Here is a 20,971-nt window from a genome sequence, read left to right on the forward strand (position 1 = left end):
AGTTGCTGATCAACTATATGTCATTAAAAAAAACCAGACAAAAAACAATCCAGCCATCTTCAGTCTTCATTAAAACATCGGTTGCTTTAAAACACACTAATTTCTCCCTGCTTTCTGCCCCTGTTCACTATAGGTAGGACTGCGGAAAAGCCGTGCTAACCATAAGGAAGAGGGGACCTGTTTTACAGGGAGTAAGAGACAGTTAACGCAGAACCACTCCCAGACCAAGTGCCTTCAAAGTGTCCTGAAGGAAGTGGAATTCATCCGGAGCTCCAGGGATGGGCAAATTGAAGAAGCAATTAGGTTCAATCAGGAGTTGGAAAGAGAGCTGAAGAGCTCTCAGGAAGCTCTGGTCAATCTGGAAGACTGCAACCGTAACCTGAAGAGGGAACAAGCAGAAATGAGGAAGAAGGTTGAAGAGGCGAGACACGCCGTCCTTAACAGTCTTGGCAAAGTGAAGGAGCTAGAAGTGAAAGCTAACGAAGTGCCACATCTGCAGATATACATTCAGCAGCTAGAATCGGAACTGCAGCACTATAGGTAAGTGTGAGTCGGTCAGAAAATGCCTATAAAATCACAGCATTGGAACACAAGTTAGCTTGAAAATCACTGGTTGTAGCTTATTGAACGTCTCCAAATACATCTTCTAAAATACAGCCAGTGGGAAATTAGAAGGTACTTACCAATTTTCCTGGTAGGGATCCATAACAAAAGTGGGCCCCTTCAGCAGGAGGTGGGCCAAAATAAGGATGCAGAGAGCTGAAGTTACTCCTCAAACACACAGCAACAGGATACAACATAGTAATACTTCAAGAAAACCTCAAAAGAAATCTCTGACCGTCTTTCAGAATCCATTTCCAACAAACTTATTTTTTCACCTTAACTAATTACTGTCAATTCAGACATTTCCTGCTAGTTAAGTCACACAACCAAAGCCAGCTGTAACCAGATGGCTGATACTCCACTGCTTGAGAAAGCTGTGCAACTTATCATACAACTTGGAGAAAAACATGAGGCCAACTTCTGGCCAGCAGTTTTAAACTCTACTGGGACTTTATCACTTCTTCACTGACAGAGTATGTCGTGCTCCAGAACAGAAAAGTTACAATGCTTTCCTAAAACCACACAATAATTTAGTGGGAGTCTCAAACAAAAAATACATCAACTAAACCCCAGTTTTGTAATAGCAGAAATAAATATGTTTCCAAAATGCACAAAGTTGGTCACAGATTTAATAGATCACTGCTTTTGTTGCTTTTTATCTTAGATAAAACTTGGACTCACTGATGGTTATTAAGTGCTAGGCAGTTCTGCCCAAGTTTCAAATTGACCTATGGAATAAAATGTTTATATTTTTACTGATCCAAAGTAAAGCTAATATTAAATATTTTTTTCCTAACTGTACTAAACCTATATTTTAGTATATTGTCTATTCTGATCTCCTTGTCTCTTCCTAAACTTATACTTCCTCTGTTTGCTTATAAGAGGAATCCGTAGTGAGTTATTTGTAGCATCACAGCTATTGTACTGGTTTATGAAGTGAGGAAACTCTAAAAATAATCATTTTATCCGGTGTCTTTCTGTAAGCATTGTGTATGTTAATACCTGTGTGGTTGCAGAAGATAAAGCATTTATTTAAACATCTATAGGATTTTAAAAGCACTGTGAGGGCACATAATGTCCAAGATGATTGTCCTTTACAGGGATGAATGACACAACTCTTGGTGCTGAGAGAGGTCACACTACTTGTCTAGTCTATCACGTTCTCCCTAGCATAAGCACCAAACACTGAAGATGAGTTCTTCTCCTGCAGAATTGCTTTTCCAAAGTATGGTGAAGCATAAAAAAATCGCCTTTAAACAGAGAGAGATGAACTAGTTAAAGACAATAAGAAATATCAGCTGGGCCTTGCAGAGCAGGAACTTTTATGGGTTACATCAAAAGAAATGGTGCGAGTTCTTCGTCAGATAATTTTCATCTGTAATGCTGATTTTAAAATTGCAAGCTAGTTGAAAGTGAGCGTTAAGCTCAGGAATGGTGCTAGATGCCCATTTGGAAACTACCCCTCTCTTTTAGCCACACGGCACGTTTAGCAGAGGCCCAGGCCAGCTTCCCCACACAAAACCCTTTAATGAGCCTTGATCCTACGTTAGCCATAAAGCACTGTCCATGTAGTACGGTTCTTGGCTTAAACAGCTTAACAGCAGAGCCACTTAATGATGATATCACAGTTCCGCAGTGTATGGGGTACCATAATTCCCAATATTCCAGAGTGTGGCACAGAGATCCCCAAACTGGCAGAAAATAGGTAAGTTAAGCAGTGCGGAGCTCTGCATTAGTGTGATGAAAGAGCTTAACGCTGCACGGCTATCTCTATCCTAGGCAGCCATCGGCATCACAGCTTGTCCCACTCACTTTACTACCTTACGCTTGTGCTACAGGTAGCAGAGACTACTTCTGCTCATAGAGAATCGTCTTCTCCTGTTGTGCATAAGCCCAAAACCCATGGGCGTAGTTTGGGTGAGGTGCTAGGAAGTGCATGTTGAGGGGAAGCTGATGACTTGGCTGAAGCATAGGGACGGAGGGACAGCTGCTATATCCCACAGATTTCTCAGACTGTCATTTAGCAAGTGCATTACTTGTAATGTTATTTAAGTCAGTATGTATTTAAGTTCATTGCTCCATTTCCAAGTACCACAAAAAGTTTGTAGGCATGGCAGCAGGATCTAGGTTTGGAAAGAACTAATGCTGCAAGGTAGCAATGGAGAGAAATGGGTGGGGATTTGAGTATACTGCAGAAAGCATTTAAGATTGCATATATGTCTCCTGAGAATTCACCTTAACTGGCTTGGTACGTCACAATTTTACTCCAGCCAAAGTTTGATTTCTTCCAGAGAGGATCATATTCAAGAATGAGACCAGTCTGAGCTCTACATGCTGCTGCTATTCATACTTTCATATTTATAAAGTAAATGATTTCTTCTTTTAGGTTCAGATTTTCAAAACTCTTTAAGCATCTAAATCCCACTTCTATACCTTCATCTCATACCAGTTTGCTATGATTGAGACCTAGAATCGCCACAATGACCTTAAATTATAATCCCCAACTCAGGAAACAACATAGTTAGCATCTGTTCAGGAAAGTGTTGAAGGACCTGCAAGTGATTAAATGTTTTCCTAAATTGAGGTACCGAATTACAATTGCCTTTTCTGCCCACAGATTCATATTTCTGCAAATTTAATGCAAAATGTTGCTATCAACATCTGTGGTAAACATTTGCTAACTGAAGTTTGTATGACTTAAACTTTTTCTAAGTACAGGTTCTTGTATCAGGGTTTGAAATGTCCCTATCATGTTATTAGGTTCCTAAGCCAACCTAGTTGACCAAATCGTTTATAGATACTTCTTAAGTTGCACACTCCATTCTTACTGCACCGGATGCATGTGTAGGGGTTTTGTCCTCTTTCCTACCATTAGTCTTTTATTTTGTATTTTTTAATCCCTGTCAATTTAATGAGTCAGCTCAGATCCTTTGAAGGTAAATCTCAAGAAATTCCTTACTGAAAAGCATGAGTTAAATTCATTTCAGAGGAAAAAGACATCACAAGAAATTGTATGTTTATCATTGGTATTATATAAAATGCGTAATTCACAATGTCAGCATACAGAAGAGTTTAGGAAGTTATGCAAGTCCCATATTTTATTGCAGTGCTGCCCAGAGAGTTATTCTCATTTTGTACTGGTGCACTTGATTTCATTTTCCCAGGTATAGGACTTTTCATTTGTTATGACTGAAGCTCCACTTTTTGATTTTTGGACTACTCTTCCAATTTATCAAAATGATATTGGGACTAACCTCCAAATTGCTGTTATTCCCTCCCAGCTTGGTGTCAGCTGCACATTTGTCATTTCTCTTCCAAAAGTTGGAAGCCTAAATGAACACACTGGCTGAGTCTCAGGACAGATTCTGGCGACCTCCACTTGATACACTCTATCCGAAAGCGTATCATTAACAGCTCTTCCCTAAACTGATCTTTTTCAGTAAGTTTTGCTCTAGTTCAAGGTGAGACCATCCATGTATTCTAATATAGTCCCTATGATTTCTAAGTATTGTTTATAAGAATGCCACATGTGAAAATGTTACTGCAATAAAAATGTCACATCTACTGCTTCTCTTTATCCATTCAGCCATTTTCCATGTCAGAGAAGGAAATTAGATTGGTTTGACATGAATTGTTCTTGCCAAATATAAATTGGCTCTGCTTTCTATACTACATTGTAGGTAGCTCAGAAATTGATTACTTAATAAAGTTTACAGATTTTTTTCTCTGTAATAGCATTGGAGGGAATAACAGAATTTAACAAGCTTTTTTTGATCCCAGTGTAACAAATAAAAAGAAAGGTCATTTAGAATTGGAATAGACTTCATAATGGAGATGTTCTCAGAGTTTTTATGTTGCTGTGCTAGCCAGCAGCACAGTAATTACATAGGTCAGTGAAAGGGGTCATAAAATACCAAAAATGCTTCCCATATGCATGGTCTGTCTCCCAAATTACTTAATTATCCATCAGCATTTATATGTGTTAATGAGTAGGACTCCTTTCTACATGGAATGCAGAGAGGCTTGTTCCATCCCCTCATATTCTCTTATAAATATGATGATGATGGAGGTCTCTAGCATAATTTCCTCTCTTTCTTTCTTTCACAAGTCACCAGTGTTAATTTTTCTACGAAGTTATGCTTTAGGTTCTCCAATTTTGGAAGTAGTTCAATTTTTCTTTTCTTTTCTTTTAGGAGACATTGTCCAAATCTTTTCAATAATTTCTCAGGTTATCATTTACTTTGTAAAATATAACAAGATGGACCAAACAGATCCAAATCAATAATCCAAGAACAGGAGAGAAATATGGAAATATTCCTAAGTGATACAGAATTGGCTCTGCTAGGTGAAGAAAGAAAAGCCCTAGGAAGGAAACTAATCCACAAAAGAAGGTGTATATAGTAGGTTATTTCCAATCTGAATGATAATGCACATTTTATATTTAGGTATTCTAGAACCTGTTCTTCTCTGTTCTTCTGTTTAAAAAAATAGGCATTACCAAGTCTGGACAACTTTCTGCTTGACTAGTGTCATCAATATCAACTACTTACTGGCTGTAAGGTGGAGCAGCTGTAAGGTGACGTGCATCTTGGCAATTTATTTCAGATGGCACAAAATTTGCACAGAGATTGTGGGTGTATATGCGCCGGACTACACAAAGGAGTGGCTAGAACTGCAGATGATACGTACGTCCTTGGACAAGACGATGACAGGCAGGGAGCAGTGACTGATGGCAGTCAGTAAGAGCGATGACAGTCAGGGAACTGAGCTCATGGAGAGTAAAAGAAAATGTTACTTTGCAGAGCCTCATCTGCAAGGGCACTCAGGCAGATTGTCCTAGATGAACTGATGTCATTTTATTTTTTATTTCTGCTTATACCTAATATTTTCTTCTACTTAAGACTGTAAGAAGCTATATATTATGTAGAAGTCTGCCCAAAACCCCAGAACTTTAAGTTTTTCAAGAAGTTAGCAGCAGCAGGTGAGTATGTTCCCATCATATGAAGCTTAGACTTCTTGTGTTTCTCTAGTCATAGAAGAATCATAAGCTAACCAAGCAAATTGGATTACTACTTGTTTGAAACACTTTCAAGGAAAGTTTTGATTTCACAAGAAGGGATAATGAAAGTTATCATTATATATGGTAGAGAGAACTGTACAGAGCAATTTAAATACATTAGTTTGGCATTGAAGAGAATGTATAGTGTCTCTTTCCATGGAAGGGTTAGTTTTATTTCAAATGCAAGAAGTGTCTTGCAATTTTTTTTAACATTACTACTTGCTTTCCATAATAATAGCAAAACCTTTACTTCAAATCCATTCAAATTAACGTGAGTAGATTTATCCACAAGGAAGCTTGTACGTATGTGCTAATTCTGACGTTGGAAATGTAGCCAGTTCTCTGGCCTTTTGCAGTGCTGGGCTCTTAGTTACACAGCCTTTATTCTTGGGAGACTTTCCCCGGTTTCTCACTAAATCCTCCTTTTCATCTGGCTTGCCTTATTTGCTGTGTTGAGAGTAAATCACTGCGAGCACAATAGCGAAGCCACACAACGGACACTGCCCATTGACTGGGGTGGACGTGCTTTCGCCATGTCCCAGGCTTCCTCCCACAGCTCTGAGCAGGCACCATTTGTTGAACCCGCTGTAGCTGTCACTTAGCAGCCCCCATCACGCATTCCCTCCCGGGGACGTAGAGATTAAAGCATACTAACAAAAAGATAGTTCAAGCCAAAGGAGTTAGTTTTGTCACCTTATATGCAGATTCTGACACACGCAGCTGCCTTTTAAAGCTGTCTCCTGCCTTTCTGTGCGTAATTTGAATCATGCTAACCCCTCCTATACCAGAGAGGGTTTTTTTTTTCCCCAGAAGGTGTGCAGTCAGTGTTTCTGCAGCTACTGTCCCTTGAATTAGTGCCTGGAAATTCAGCCAGCAGTTTGGTGGACCCCCCCAGCAGCAGCTGTGCACCTCCCTCCTCTGTCTGGCTGCCCTGCAAGCTGCATCACACCTCTCTGGCTTTATAGTCTTTCCCTAAGAAAATGGACACTTTTTACTGCTCTAACTTTCTAGGTGATGCAACATATTACCTATCTTGTCTTATGCCAGCAAAAACCAAATATTACTTTCATACACAAAGATAACTTTAAATAAAAACCCTACTCCCCCCACCCCTTTCACATCACTTCATAAGACTGGACTCCCTCTGAGAGGCTGCACACCTCCCAGAACAAAGTCACTTTCCCTCTGTCATTGCAAGAACCAAAAAATCAAACACAAATGGTCCTAGCTCATACATAGCCCTGAGTTGCAACCCTCTGGATTACTTGGGTGAGCTCCTGCACAGCACCTTTCTATATCAAATATTAGCAGTACGTCACTATCTGCCATAAAAGCTTCCTAGGTGATAGGACATCACTGCTGAGTACTGCTGTTGTGCTCAATTTATAGACCTCAGAATTGCATTAACCTTGATATTGTCCATCTGACAGATCCTGACACTTCAGATCCCACTGCATGTAGATACAAGCACAGCAAACTTGATGCATTGGGGTTATTCTGGGAATGGAGTTATCAGCTTGACAAGACTGGGATCTGTGCATCTGTCTTGACCTAAAAGCCAAGTCATGTCAGTGTAGGAGAGCTGCATGAGAAGAACCATTATTTGTCACCAAGAAACACGCATCTGTAGGCCAAGCCTTTGTAGCCTCCTGTCACAAAGCATTAGAGCTCATTACAAACCTCCCTGGGAGCCACGGAGAACCGTTACGTGTTGCCTACAGAGTCACGCACTTGGCCTCTCATTTGTTTCTTAAGCAAACCTGACAAGTTTGTAGCTGCTTGCCAGGCCAGGAAAGGATGCTTGCCAGGGCGCTCCAGTTTGCCCCACCTCACTAAAAGGTCTGCTGCGACCAGGTCCCACTGTGCCGCTCTCTGCTCGTACACTCGTGCGATCAGAGCTGTTGAACGCACAAGGAGCGTTCCTTTGGTTATAGGAGTGACGAGACCATACCTGGGCAATAAATGTTTACTGACAGGCAGTCTGCCAAACCTCCCCAATAGATGCTTTGAATAGCCAGCAGTATTTTAAAAATTTACTTTTTTTTTCAGGTCTGTTTTATAAGACAAAGTAGTAATATATAACCTCAAAGTGTAACCTGTGGCTTAAACTTGAGGCTTCTACGTTTACCTCCCTGGATGTCAAAGATACGGACAAAAATCTGAAGTAAAAACACCAGGGCGAGATCAGACCAGAGCATTGACAAATGCTTCAGTCAGGCACTTAAACACACATTTAGTATAAAGTACTCGAGGACTCCACTGAGCCTCTCCAAAGATAAAATTAAAACAAATCAACCAACCGTATCTCAAGTGGGTTTAGCGCATGTGATTTTTGCTGTCAATTCACATAAGTTACTTTGAAAATCAAACACTGCTGATCATCTACACTCAGGCACAAGCAGAGAATTCTGCATTCTCTGAAGCTTTTTATTCTGCTGGAAGATTAAAAAAGTAAAAATTTTTTTTTCTTTTCTTCATAGAACTTTAAAAATTACTTGATGAAATTGAGGAGTTCTACTAAAGCAATAAAAAGCGATTATTTACTCTTTGCTCCTCATCTCATTTTCCTTCAGGATACAAAGTAGACAAGGTAGTTTGTAAGATAGATGCTGATAACCCAAGTTTTCAAACAGATTCAACTAATTTGTTATGCTACAATAGTCTGCTCTCAGAATATGGAAGGATTAATGATCTGCATGGGAGGAGGCCTTATCCCTTAAATACATCCCAAAACCGACAATGGTATGACAAGATGAGTGAAGTCACCCTAGAATAGTTCAAGGGAAATTTGTGTATGCTATGCTTAAAAAACAAAACTCAACAAAAAGCCTTTTTAATTTATGTACCAGAAAAAAGCATGGAATCATGAAATCTCGAAATGCTAGAGGGACCAATCCACTCAAACCTGTCCTTTGATTTGCAAGAAATATGTTCTGTTTCAGCAGCTTTCTTCAACCCGTTGTCTATTAGAGTTAGCCATCCAGAGAAAGAAAGTATTCTAGCCTTTCAATAGATGCATAGGCAACCATTCCATTTCGTCATTAACTTAAATTCCCAAAAAGTTCCTTGAGGTAATATAAATACTAAATTATCTGGAGACCTGGGGAAATATCTAGAGAGTAAAATTAGTTGACTCCGTGACTTCACTGGGAACTTGCCATAATGCAAACCCACAGCCAAACTAAGTTCTTACACCCCATCACTGGGATAGCACAGCTAAGATCAAAAGATTTTAAATACCATCGGGTTACTCGAGACACTGCCAGGGATACTCGCATCGAGGTAGATAGTCAATCTGTATTTAAAACCGCCTAGACTCTAAGCAGGTTGGAGGATGAGCTAATAAATGCCACTGATGTTAGGAAATACAATATAGGCAATTTCTGTATTTTCAATGACACGAGACAGTTATTTAACAGTACTGCAAATATTGCTGCAGTTTGTTCTGTTTACCTGTCTTCTCACTGTGGTCAGGATTCCTGTTGAATCACTGGCCATGTTTAGTGTACTGTTTTCTCTCCTTCATTCTCCAGTACATTTTTTCAACTTTATCAGCATCTTGGCTGCCTGCTTAGCAGAATAATTACCATCCAGACAGATATTTGCCTCCCTAGTGCTTGGTTTAGGGTATTCTTTTTGTGATACTCAGCATATTTTCCTCTATTTGCCAGATTTGCCTGGCAATCTGACTCTCAACTATTCAGAACTGTAGTCACTGAAACAACCTAAGAAAAACTGCAGACACAACCTAAGAAAACACTGCCCTCAAACTAAGAAAAAAGCTAGAAAAGAATGTCCTGCACTGTAAGTAAAACTGATTAAATGGTCTCTGCATCTGATCTTAAAGCTTCACGTTCTGAGATAATCCCAAACTGGAAACTCAAACACAGACTGAGATGTTGGGGGGGTGAGGGAGAAGAAGGGAAGAGGAAGGGCAGGAGGATCAGCTGGTCAAAGTATTTACTTCAGTCCATTATAGAGAAGAGATATTTCCACAATTCCAGATGTGCTCAAGTCAAGCAACCTGAAAATTGTAAGACACATGAAGAGGCTGGCTTGAATTGTTATTTACAGAGATGATTCTTTATCTATGAAAGAAAGGAATTGTTACACATTTTTAAAGTTTTTCATAATGCTCATCTAAAAATCCAACAAATTCTGATAAAAATGAATAGATGTCTGTGTCCTTAAAGGATCACAAAATTGCAGCTCAGCTTCAAAGACTGAAAACATAAAGCATGGAATGAAGCTTGATCATTATTGCAGACACCTGTATCACACGATGCCCACTGTATTCTTTTCGCCAATGCCATTTCACATAGGAATGTACTTTATAGAAAAAAAAAAGTCAAATGTAAACCTTGAGCATGGCACATCTTTAGAAATTTACTTCTGTATAACAAGTAACTTCAGCCTTTACAGCATTGTTCTTAAAACCACTTGAAAAATAAGGTGTAGAGGCTGTGATTGACTGTGTGTTGCAGTCCTTCCTTGTTTGCGGAAAAAAATGTTCTCTGAAGGGTGCCTGAGCTCAAGTGCTAATTGCCATCACACCACACATCATCCCTTTCAAGAAAAGAGGTGCCAAGTGTTAGGAATCAGATTACAGTGGAAAGACCCCAAACCTTTCAATAAATCTACAGAATAAAATCAGGCCTTGTGCTTTTTGTGAAGAGTCTCTTTTCACAGCAGAATGTTTCAGGGAAGGTTCATGATGTCACATTAATCATAACACTGAAAAATCTGGTATTCACAGCACATCTGCTCTACTTTTATCCTCTGTACTTGACCTCATCACATGTCCTTGGCATTAGTTCGCATAACATAAAAGTATCTGGAACTGCATACGGTGAGGTCAGCCAAGTTTAAAGCAGAGCATTGTCAGGTTTAAGCTGAGCTCCGAGCATAGTATTTTCTCACTCCTGGAGCTAGTAGGTCTAAGTAGCACTTTGCTTGGCAGAAAATTACACAAGACAGAAATAAGAGCAAGCAAAGCAAAGCCAATGCTTATGAAAATTGCAGAAAAGTAGGTTATGCTACTTGTGTCAGCTTATGCTATTTGTGTCAGCAAATATCCAAAGGTGGGATTTCCAACAGTATACATGCAGCTAGGGGTACACCTGTACTTTGTGGTGCATCAGCAGTTGACTCCCAGCGAGCCCCTCTGGAGCTGAGGGCAGTGCAGCTGCATCAGCACAACATCCCGAGCAGCCCACATCTCCGCCTGCTGCAGAGGTGCACAGCACAAACACCAGCTGTTTGGAATTAATTTGGGTGATTTTATACTCCACAACGTAAGCATAGCCTTAAAAGGATAGGTCTCACAGATATTTTCTACTGCAGAACAGAATCAAGGGGGCTGTTGACGGTGGTTTAATTCTGGTGGCCTGACAGATCTGGCATGAATGAGGTAAACAGATGAACCACTCTCACTTACAGTGACTGCTCCAATTTAATTTAGACCCAGGCAAAGTACTCAGTAATGAATGTACATAGCTCTGCTTAATTTCCAATACTATCCACAGTCCCCAGGGACAATTCCTTTAGCAGAGGAAAAAAGAATAAGAAAAAAAAAAGAAAAAAAAAGAATGCTCTTAGCTTATATTGTCAGAAAGTCTGTGTATCTCTGTTTTGCTGGAGCCCCAGCTACGATGGGCCTGGTTTTGCAGAAGTCTGGCTGTGAAATATTACCACCACTGGCAGGATATTCCTGGGTGAATGCACTGACTTTGAATGAAAGACCTTTCAGTGTAGCCAGGGGGTTGATATCTTTCAGAAAAGTTATGACTAATCTCTCTACAGCAGAATTATACACTGCGTCTATTCTTGTGCTGTCAGTCTTGCACTTGCTACTTTTCTCCCCCTCCTGTTGTTCCCTACCTGCTTTGCTCTCTTTGGTCTGGGGTTTTTTGTTCCTTATGATTTATGGTTTCTGAATGATGCTTCAAATGCATTTACAAATAGGAAGCTTTCAAAAGTACGTAATTTTAAACCTTTTTTAGGTAAATACTATGCAGCATGTGAATGATCTAAGCTCTGAATTCACATCAAATAATTATGATTAAAGATCTAAAATCCTGAGAGTTTTGAGGTGTTTAGACCTGGACTTTCTATAAATCAGAGAAACCATCAATCCCTAAGGCTTGGCACTTGTGAAGTACTAAAGGTCATTTAAACTTAAATTGCGGTGCTGCAGCCTTATCAGGTAAGTCTCTGCTTCTGCAAACAGCACTGTCTTGCATCAAACAAGTCTTTTCTTCTAGTTAGGTTACTAATAGATACAGATTACTTAAAAGCTAAATTACCTCTTTATTAAACGATGGGGTTTTTAGAACAGAAGATTGTTAATTCTGGAAAGGTAGCAATTATTTCTTCCTCTTCCAAGCAAAGCGAGCTTTTCTTTGGCAGGCTCCCATGGACTAGCTAAATTAACGGAGCTCCGTTTCATGAACGAGCATGACGCATGGTATAGAAGTCACCAGGAAGTAATTGATGCTTTGCTGCCTTGTGTACTCAAGTCAAAACTCTTAATTCTATTAATCTGCATTTACCTATCATTATGTACAGGAAACAAACAGAAAATAGCCCCTAAACAAAGCAGTGACTCCATAGGCAGAGCCCACAAAAGACACCCAGAGCCCTTCAGTTTATCTAGTCAGCCCCTGGAAGGCAGAGCCAAACTGGCAATTTCTTCCCTTCATGTGGCTCTGTAAAGAAAGAAAAGGCCACGGTGAACAGGAGCCGGGAGAGAAAGAGCAGTGCTGCTCATTACTGTGAAAAAGGAGCTGTCAAAGCATCACCTTCTTTCATCCTTCCTCCCTTGCCAGCCTGGTTTTTTTGACCCAGGGAATGGAAGCTTAAATCAAACAGTCAGAATGAATGATGAAACTGCATAGTTCGTACAAAACAAAGCCAGAGGCTGTTGAGAGAGGTAAAAAGGGGGCCCATCCGAAGACAGCAGACAGCACTCAGCTGATGGTTTCCTTGATTTCATTACAACAGGCTGGTGCTTGAACAGCCATGGTGGGATGACAGACCCCCTTCCTTTTACATCTGTAAACACAGCCTCTCAGGTTCCTGCGGGCATCAAATGAACTGTAAGCGTGGATATTCCTCTTTGGTCAAAGGGAACAGGATTAGTAGGACGACCAGCATAATGAAGATCTGAACTATCATCAGTCAGGCTTCAGAAGGGGTCAGAGTACTGGTTCAAAATAAAGTTTTAACACTGGCACCAAGTATGGCCAACTGTTAAGTTCTGTGTTGGTGGGAGAATGGTCTAACAGCTCACAATAGGCGAGATGAAAGTGAAGTGGGAGAGCTGTTGAAATACGGAAGGAAAACCATGTACTGTATGGCTTTTGAAAGCAGACTTAGGAATTATCCATCAATTCAACATGCAGAGGCCCGAGTTCACTTTCGGGTGTTTATTATTTTTGGTACAGTTAAGCAAACCAATGCTTTTGAATGCTTGTTTTGTGTTTTAACCAAGCTTCAAATGAAGCAACTTTTCAAAGACAGAACTCCTTCCGGGACCCTGGGAACATATGCTGCTTTGCCATGATTACGAAAATGCTAGATTTCTTCCATCACTTCATAAATGAAACTGTAAAAGCATGATCTGGTCCAGAATATAATATGCAAAGTGCCATGTCAGAGGTGAGTGCTGTAAAACAGGTGCAACAAAACTTTATGTGGCTTAGATTGTGTATCTTTAAAGGGCTTTTTCCCCCCCCAATTAAACAAATGCATACTGCATGCATTATTAATGTACTTAGTGGATGATATACATTATAGATTTTGTATTTTTAACAGATTAACGTGTTAAAAGAAAGGGTACCCTGTCGTACATTAAAAACCATGATAATAGCAAGTCTTTCTCATTAAAAACACTGCAAAAGATATGATAGTTCAGAGATGAGTCTGAATTAATCTCTGGAATTAAAAGCAGTAAAGTTCCACCTCAGTAATGCGATACGTGTCTTAACTAAAAGTGCATTTGAATCACAAAGCTTGGATTCAGATCAGAATATCCACTGTCTGAGAGGGAGCTGGATATGTAACTTCAGTTTTATCCTACTTCTAACTATGACTGGTAGTCTGCCTTAGTACTTGAAAACATGTTTTGTTTGGTCCATATTCTAGTTGGAGAAATATGCTTTATATCACATGGCAAGAAAAGCTACAATAATGCGATTATCATTTTATTTTTAGAGAAGATGATGAGAATAAAAATTTTAAAATTACTCAATTAGTCAAGATGTTAAAAACCAGGATCAACTGTGAAGAACTGCAAAGATCTTCGGATACTGAGTGACTAGGTGGTGGCAGGGGATACTTACCGTCTTAATCAAAACTGGTACACTTTGGGTGGGAAAACCTAAAACTAAACGATGCCAAACAGCAGTTCCAGCTTCAGTGGAGCAGATACAGTGATGGTCTCTGAGCTTATTATAACTGCTCAGGAATTAAATCTTTGAGCTTTATAATTCTAGGAACGTATCTGTTCAGTTGTCAAGTTGCAGTGAGGAAAGCAAATATTATATTAAAATTTATTAGGAAAGGAATAGAGAGCAATACAAAGAAAACAATTAGGCGCATTCATAGAACATCTGTATCAGAAAAAAGGAAATTATGATTCTTCCACGTAAACCAGAATAAAACTGGAAAAGGCAACAAGTGTGAAAATAAAAGGCATGGAAACTGCCTTTTTTAGTCACTATTTTAGGGACTTGCAGATGTGGAAAAGAGGTAGCTGAGGAAAGATGTGAAAAAGATCTATAAAATTTTCATCAAGAACAAGAAGATGAATAGGGAAGAATTTTTCAGTCTCTTCCAAGGCAAGAACTATGAGTCATCGCATGAAAGTGGGAGGCAGGTTCAAACAGACAAAACCAAAGTGGTTCTTACTCAGCAGGTAAAGCAAGCTGCAGAGTACCTTCCTGCAAGATGCTTAGCTTGATGAAAGGTTACACAGATTTAAAAAGCAACTAAAATACAGATTTAAAACAAACAAACAACCCTTAGCAGGTATTAAATAGAAAGATGACATCTCTACCTGAGTCACCAAGTAAGTCTACACAGATATTGCAGAGTCAAGGGCCAGGGAAGGACGAAGGTACACAATAGGTGCATACAATAGGGTATGTGAATATCAGGGGAAATACATGTATAAGTATTCTCCTTGAGCTTTTAATATACATAAAATGACAAAATATAGTTCAATTTTTGAAGTGTCTCTAACATTACCTTGTCTTCATGTGCAGAAACCCTAGGTTATTGCTCTGAGAATCAAACTTACTTCATGCACCTACAATTTAAGAGGACCCATGTCTAAGCTTAGCCCTGACTCAGACTTAAGACCGTGGCTTTGGAAGAATCATTGGTGTTTTTCCTTCACATCAGTTTCCCCATCTAAAAAGTTTAGATTATAATGACCACAGAAGTAGGCAGCTATTACCCACCTCATTTAATGGTTCTACAATTACCTTTAAGATAGGCAAAGATGAACTGCAAGCTTCCAGATGCTGTTTAATTCTTTGTGCATCTAAATGAGAGGTGGTGAAGTACTGTTGCTACAAACTGTCACTGATACCTGGAGATTTGCAGGATTTAGAATGGATGAACTATTACTCTGGTAAGAAGAATTTCTGAGTTCTAGTTGTAAATATTAGCTAGAATTTTGGAAAAAATCTCTGAACCCTCTATTTCAGCGTGAGCTCCAAACTCTGACTCTCAGCTTTTGATGAAATTTCCTGTTGGCAACTACTCACAGGATTTCTTGCACACTCCTCAGAAGCATCTGCTTGTGAGACATAATGAGTCGGACACAGGATTAGATAGTTGAAGAGTCCAATCAAAATCTAGCATGACAAAACCCTGCACAAGTCCCTGCCTTTAGGTCATGCTTTCACATTCTAGACTCTGCTTGATGGATGCCTATTGTCCAGTCTCAAACCACTTAATTCATTTCCATTCAAATCACAGAAGTTCCCCGCTGAGCTGGAAACCAGCACACACTATTCAATGTAGATGTCAGGTTTTGTGTAAGAGACAGCCATACCAATATTGCAAAGATTCTTTTTATCCATTCATGCCTACAGCAATATTTAACCTGAAAAGCTAGGCTTAGAGTTTCTGACATGCTGGGACAGCAAATATTTTCCTACATAACTGAAAAAGATCATTTGTAAGAATGTTGGCCCAGTGGTTATCAACACAGGCTGAGATTGGGGGGCAAGCAAAGCATTTTAAAATACTGTATGTTTATCAGAAATAAAATTTACATTTACATTTATTTGGTCTTCATGCTGTTTGCAGCTGTCTGTCTTGGACATATGGTGGTATTTCTCTGTTCACATTTTCTCACTTCACTCCTAGTTGCTTGGCATGTGCATATATATATGCAATATTAAAGATTCTGTTCAATAATTTAGAGGGCTGTGTGATACCTTACATTCACCATGAATATACAAGTGCCTCGCCTGTATCTGCCCCTACATGCATGTCTAACTTGGTTTCTCACACTCTGTCGGGGCTGTCAGGGACACAAAATAGCGTTCTATAACCCTGGAGAGAAGGATTTTTCTCATTTCTAGTTGAGGTAGTCCCGAGATAGAAATACAACATTATATCTCATTGAGAAGAGGAATGAAAAGGTTCTAAAATATATTAACAGGGAATCCCCTTTTCCTTTAAAACCCCTACAAGGGTATAGCCTGACTATACAAATAGAAGAGAATCAGACCAAGATAAGCTTTGTGTTTTACAGGACAGCTAAGTAGATTACATGAATCAAATTATTAAATATATGGCACGCATTCAGACCACTTGCGTTATTCACTTAATATTCATGAGCAAAGCAGTCATTCCAAACTCAGACCAACAGCATTGCTTAGGAATACAAAGAATTTGATTTGAAATAGTACTGCTGTTCCCATGGCAGTAGGCTTTTATTAATAAATATACTATGACCACTCAAACTGTACTATTAGACTTATTTCAACCATTGTAACTATTCATGTCACCAGAATAATAAGTATTCTGTTTTAAATGGTAAGATGAGAAAGTAACTTTGCGTAATAGATCTTACTACTTTGTTCTGTGCGAATGTGGCCAAGGACTTATGTATATTTGGAACTCTGACATTAATGTTTGTTATTTCAAAAATCTTTTATTAGAGGTTACTGTGTATTTGCCAGAACCGAAGACATAAAATACAGGCCGTATCCTTAATATTTCAGTCCAAGATAAATGTGTATGTGATAGAAGAGCATGGTGGAATGGCCTGTTTAGATTATTAAGGAAAACCTTATTTAAAATCTATTCATGTCAATGTATGTCTTGCAGAAGACTGCATGCTATGAATTATAGAGAACTCCATCATGAATATCAAATATAGACAATTTAAAAAGCAAACAATAATTTAGAAGAGTTACACTTGGACTGGATGATCGCTGTAGGTTCTTTCCAACTGAATTATTCTATTCTACAGGGAAAATTCATCAGTTTTCTAAACATTGCATTGTAGGTTTCCCCTTTGGGAAATTTAATTTTTAAAGAGAAACCATGTTTTATCAGATTACAAAGTTGCAGGTCTAACCTGCACAGAGTTTTCTTTTATGGATTGTTTCATGCTTTTAACTTAGGGAACTTTTTTCCATTGTTATAGGTGCTGTGCTTGCAAATAAGTATACATACATAACAGTATATGCTGCTCTACTAAAACTTACGTAAAACCTACCAAAAACATATATGTGATATTAAAATCAATCTCTAGAGCACTTTTTCATTGGCCACAGACTCACAGGGAACAAAAAAGCATTTAATTAAAATAACCTAAATTTGGATCCAGAGTCATTGCTCAGGAAATGAACCCGTGCTCTAGATGAGATTGGTTTGATGGCAGCTTGAGATCTGTACTGGCATTACACTTGAAGTTTGTAAGTTTTTTATTTTGGTTTTATACATCTTGGAAAAGAAAATTCAAATATGTTGCCTCAAAATGATGTTACTTTGATTTCAGCATTTCTTACATAAGGTTAGAAAATCTCTTAGAGAACATCAGGTATAGTTTGGAGAGGCGCTAAACATCCCCAGGTCCTGCTGATACTCGCAGCCCACTGACAGTAGAAAGAATGAGTGTGTCTCACCTCTCTGTCAACCATATCAGCCCTAGGAAGTGAGGCAATCCAAATGGTTCCACAGAAGATGCAGTTGCTAGAGACAGTACAATCATTATGCTAATTATTTAAAAATAAACAAACAAAACCTAAAAATTGTAAAGAATTACAGGCACTGAATCTTTGGGAGGTTTTTAAGGAGTAGAAAGGTAGTATCTTTCAAGCTGGTATCTCATGAATGCATTAAGATTTTTCAGCTTATGTTTTCTTCTGTAATAACAGAGTGACGTGAGAAGCCAGTAGCTAGAGCAGCACTGAACAGGGCAGCACCATAACTGTACTGCAAAATGCAGCTTTCCTCATAGAAAACCAACAAAACTTGTCAACTAATCTTACCCTTAGGAAAAAAAAAAAAAAAGGCTATTCTGCAAGCAATGCTTTGCTCAGATACAGTCTTTCCAATTCAGCGGGACCATCGCAATAGACAGAGCTTGGAAATAGTAAACGTGATTCCTTTCTCAAATCCTCTACGAGGCCTTTGGGGCCTTCCGATGCACTGTACATAAGCATAGTCTGGTTTTACTATACTGCAAGAAGTGGAGGTGGTCTGTCTGCTCGGCATGAATTACTGCCAGCTGTTTGTCTACTGCTGTGGAGTCCCTTAAAGTAATAGGCTCTAACCCACGGCAGGCTCATTTTTCAGCGTGCAGAGAGCCAACATTGAGAGAAAACGGGCACTCTGCACAATTTAACCACAACAGTATCATTCTCAGTGGGGAGGAATAACACTGTAAAAATTAATGATATGGTGCTGTGAGATTGTGCAACTGTTTAAATACTCAGATAAGCTTTTACACGTCTATAAGGATAAGCTTTAATAGGTCCATTAAAACACTACAGAAGTCCATATGCACACTCCGTGTGTGTAAATTGCGAAATGCTCATTACTGGACCCTGGGAAGACTGCTCTAGACTTCCTCTGGGCCTGTATTTCTTTGCTGAAGCATCCACTGTAGCTCCCTGTCAGAGACAGGGCAGCGGGCAAGGTGAAACTCTAAGCATAGTGTGGTTGTTCCCAAGTTCTTATCCTCTTACATCCATTTAAAGATCAATACATTCTTGTAAGCCTTACATTTTGTTTGGATTTCTCTAACTTGTTATTTTATGGAATGGTGGTGTAACATGAATCATACTCAAATCAGGCTCTGAGTCATTTAAATTGAGCCACTGATATTTTCATGATATCAAATTTGGGTTCTACATGATGAAGCTCCAGGTTGTGGGCTTATCTCTGTTTAAAATGGTACAAAATTTGATTACCATTTTTATTACAGGAGTAACCGAAAATCCCAATAACAACTGGCTCCTCATTCAACTTTTTATAAATATCCTCTGCTTCAAGTCACTTCTAAAATTCAAATCAGTCCTTCAGAAAACTGTCTTTGCTATTTCAGAATGCAATATAAACCAGGCCAGGGTCAATGGCACATCGTTCTGGGGTTCTCTGGAAACATTTGATCACTTGATTTAACTTTCACACAAGCTTGTGTCTGCTTAGTGGATAGGACAGTGGGCAGACAAACAAGGATACGTTGGCTATGAATGTGTCCACGAATACTCTAAATGTGCAAGTTTAGGGAGTGGTTACATCACATTACAGTCATGCCTTTGGGTTTAGAATTGTACAAGGAAATCCTCAGTCCTTCTGCAACTTCAGCTAGCTTTTTGGTTTGGGGGGGGCTGCTTTGGGTTTTTTGCATAGGCAATGTGAAATACAGGAAAATGATACGTTGTTTTGAAGTAGTAGCACCAGCAGAATTGAGATAAAACCCTATTTGATCTCCCAGGTTTTGAGCCAAAAGAATATGATAGCAGCAGAATTCAAGCACAGAGGTATCAGCTCCCCCTTTGAGTTATCAAGGAAGTCACACTGATGTTAGCATAAGTCACATAAATCCTGTCCACACCAGTAGCACACATCCTTCAGACTAGAGTGTACTGACACAACCTCGTTATTTCACGAGCAAGTGTCACTGCGGACTCTCTTCCCCGGTTTTGAGAACGAGTACAGTTAGTTGCAGAAGTAACAGATCCCAAAATTTCAAATGTGATGGGTATGGCTCTGTTGAGTTACCAGATACGTACTGGGAAGGTAAGATACAGTGAACAACAGTCCAATTGTCTCCGTCTATAAACACGAGTTAGTTACAATCAACAGTGCGACGTGCACAAAGCAGAGATGTTAAACAAGCAGCTCTTATTTTAACAGCCCGGCTGAGTCCTACGTCTAGGAATCATTTGCAACAGGAAAGTTATAATATACATTCAACTGAATAAAAGTAGACTGTCAATATCAAATTGCACATGGCCAGAAAAAACTATTTCCTAGCATCTTGCACAGTGTAGGTTGGAAAACACAGCAATTGAAACTTTTCCACAGAATCAAATTGCCTGGACCTGATTAAAAGGCTGCATGCAAGAAACTCTTTGGAAATAAGGGAGGGCATTGAAGTTCTGCCGTAGGTCAAGATTTGCTAAGCTCTTTACTAAACAGTAATGATAGGTTACTCTGAAGTAACCTTTGATCCTGCGTGGCCTTTCTAAGAACTGAAGTAAACAGTGGTCTTAATGGATACTGGGAACTTGCATGCATGCCATTATGTCTCTCTTACACCACTATGCACCCAAGAGCCTAAATTCCCCATTATTCTGGTAAGTGTATTTAAATAACAATTTTTAAAGCTGCTGCCAGAAATCTCACCACATGATATTCTCTGTCATCACCAGTATAGACACCTGAAGGCTGCTTGAGGCAGTTGCACATGCCGTGGTTTTAAATTCATCTGAAATAGATCTGCATGTGATATATCCTTTCTTTCTGTCACTAATGATGTGTTAGGGTTTTAACTGGAGATCTGGGAACGATCTGGCATTTTAAACAAATGCGTCTGTTAGAAAATGAAATTTATGCACCAGTTCTTTTAGCAGCTTGGATCCTTCATCAAATCTGGAGCCTGTCACTTCTCCAACAAGCATTATTAGTGGCCCTTACATCTGAAACTAAGGTCATTTCTATTCCCAGTAGAATGGGGACCTGAAAATAAGGAGTATTTATCCTAAATATCCCAGTTCTGGCCACAATGAATGCAATTCAATGAGCCTTTGCTAATGCAAACCAGCCTTCTGC

At 39.2% G+C, this 20,971-nt stretch overlaps 2 protein-coding genes across 6 annotated transcripts in view; one reads left to right on the forward strand and one right to left on the reverse strand.

The window, feature by feature from the left end:
• Window positions 1-1,170, reverse strand: part of CFAP92 (cilia and flagella associated protein 92 (putative)) — a 48,151-nt gene extending 46,981 nt beyond the window's left edge. Inside the window, exon 1 of the mRNA XM_075762591.1 lies at window positions 684-1,170. The gene's annotated coding sequence lies outside the window, so the exon portion shown is untranslated. The remainder of the gene's footprint in view (window positions 1-683) is intronic.
• EFCC1 (EF-hand and coiled-coil domain containing 1) overlaps window positions 1-20,971 on the forward strand; it is a 59,275-nt gene that overhangs the window by 2,015 nt on the left and 36,289 nt on the right. For all 5 annotated transcript variants that reach the window (XR_012837134.1, XM_075762703.1, XM_075762702.1 and 2 more), the window contains exon 2: window positions 134-540. Coding sequence is in view for 4 of the 5 variants with exons in the window: in XM_075762703.1 (XP_075618818.1) it covers window positions 134-540 (407 nt within the window). In the remaining variant the exon portion in view is untranslated. The remainder of the gene's footprint in view (window positions 1-133; window positions 541-20,971) is intronic.

This window comes from Balearica regulorum, chromosome 10 (assembly GCF_011004875.1).
Source record: "Balearica regulorum gibbericeps isolate bBalReg1 chromosome 10, bBalReg1.pri, whole genome shotgun sequence".
Classification (NCBI taxonomy): Eukaryota; Metazoa; Chordata; class Aves; order Gruiformes; family Gruidae; genus Balearica; species Balearica regulorum.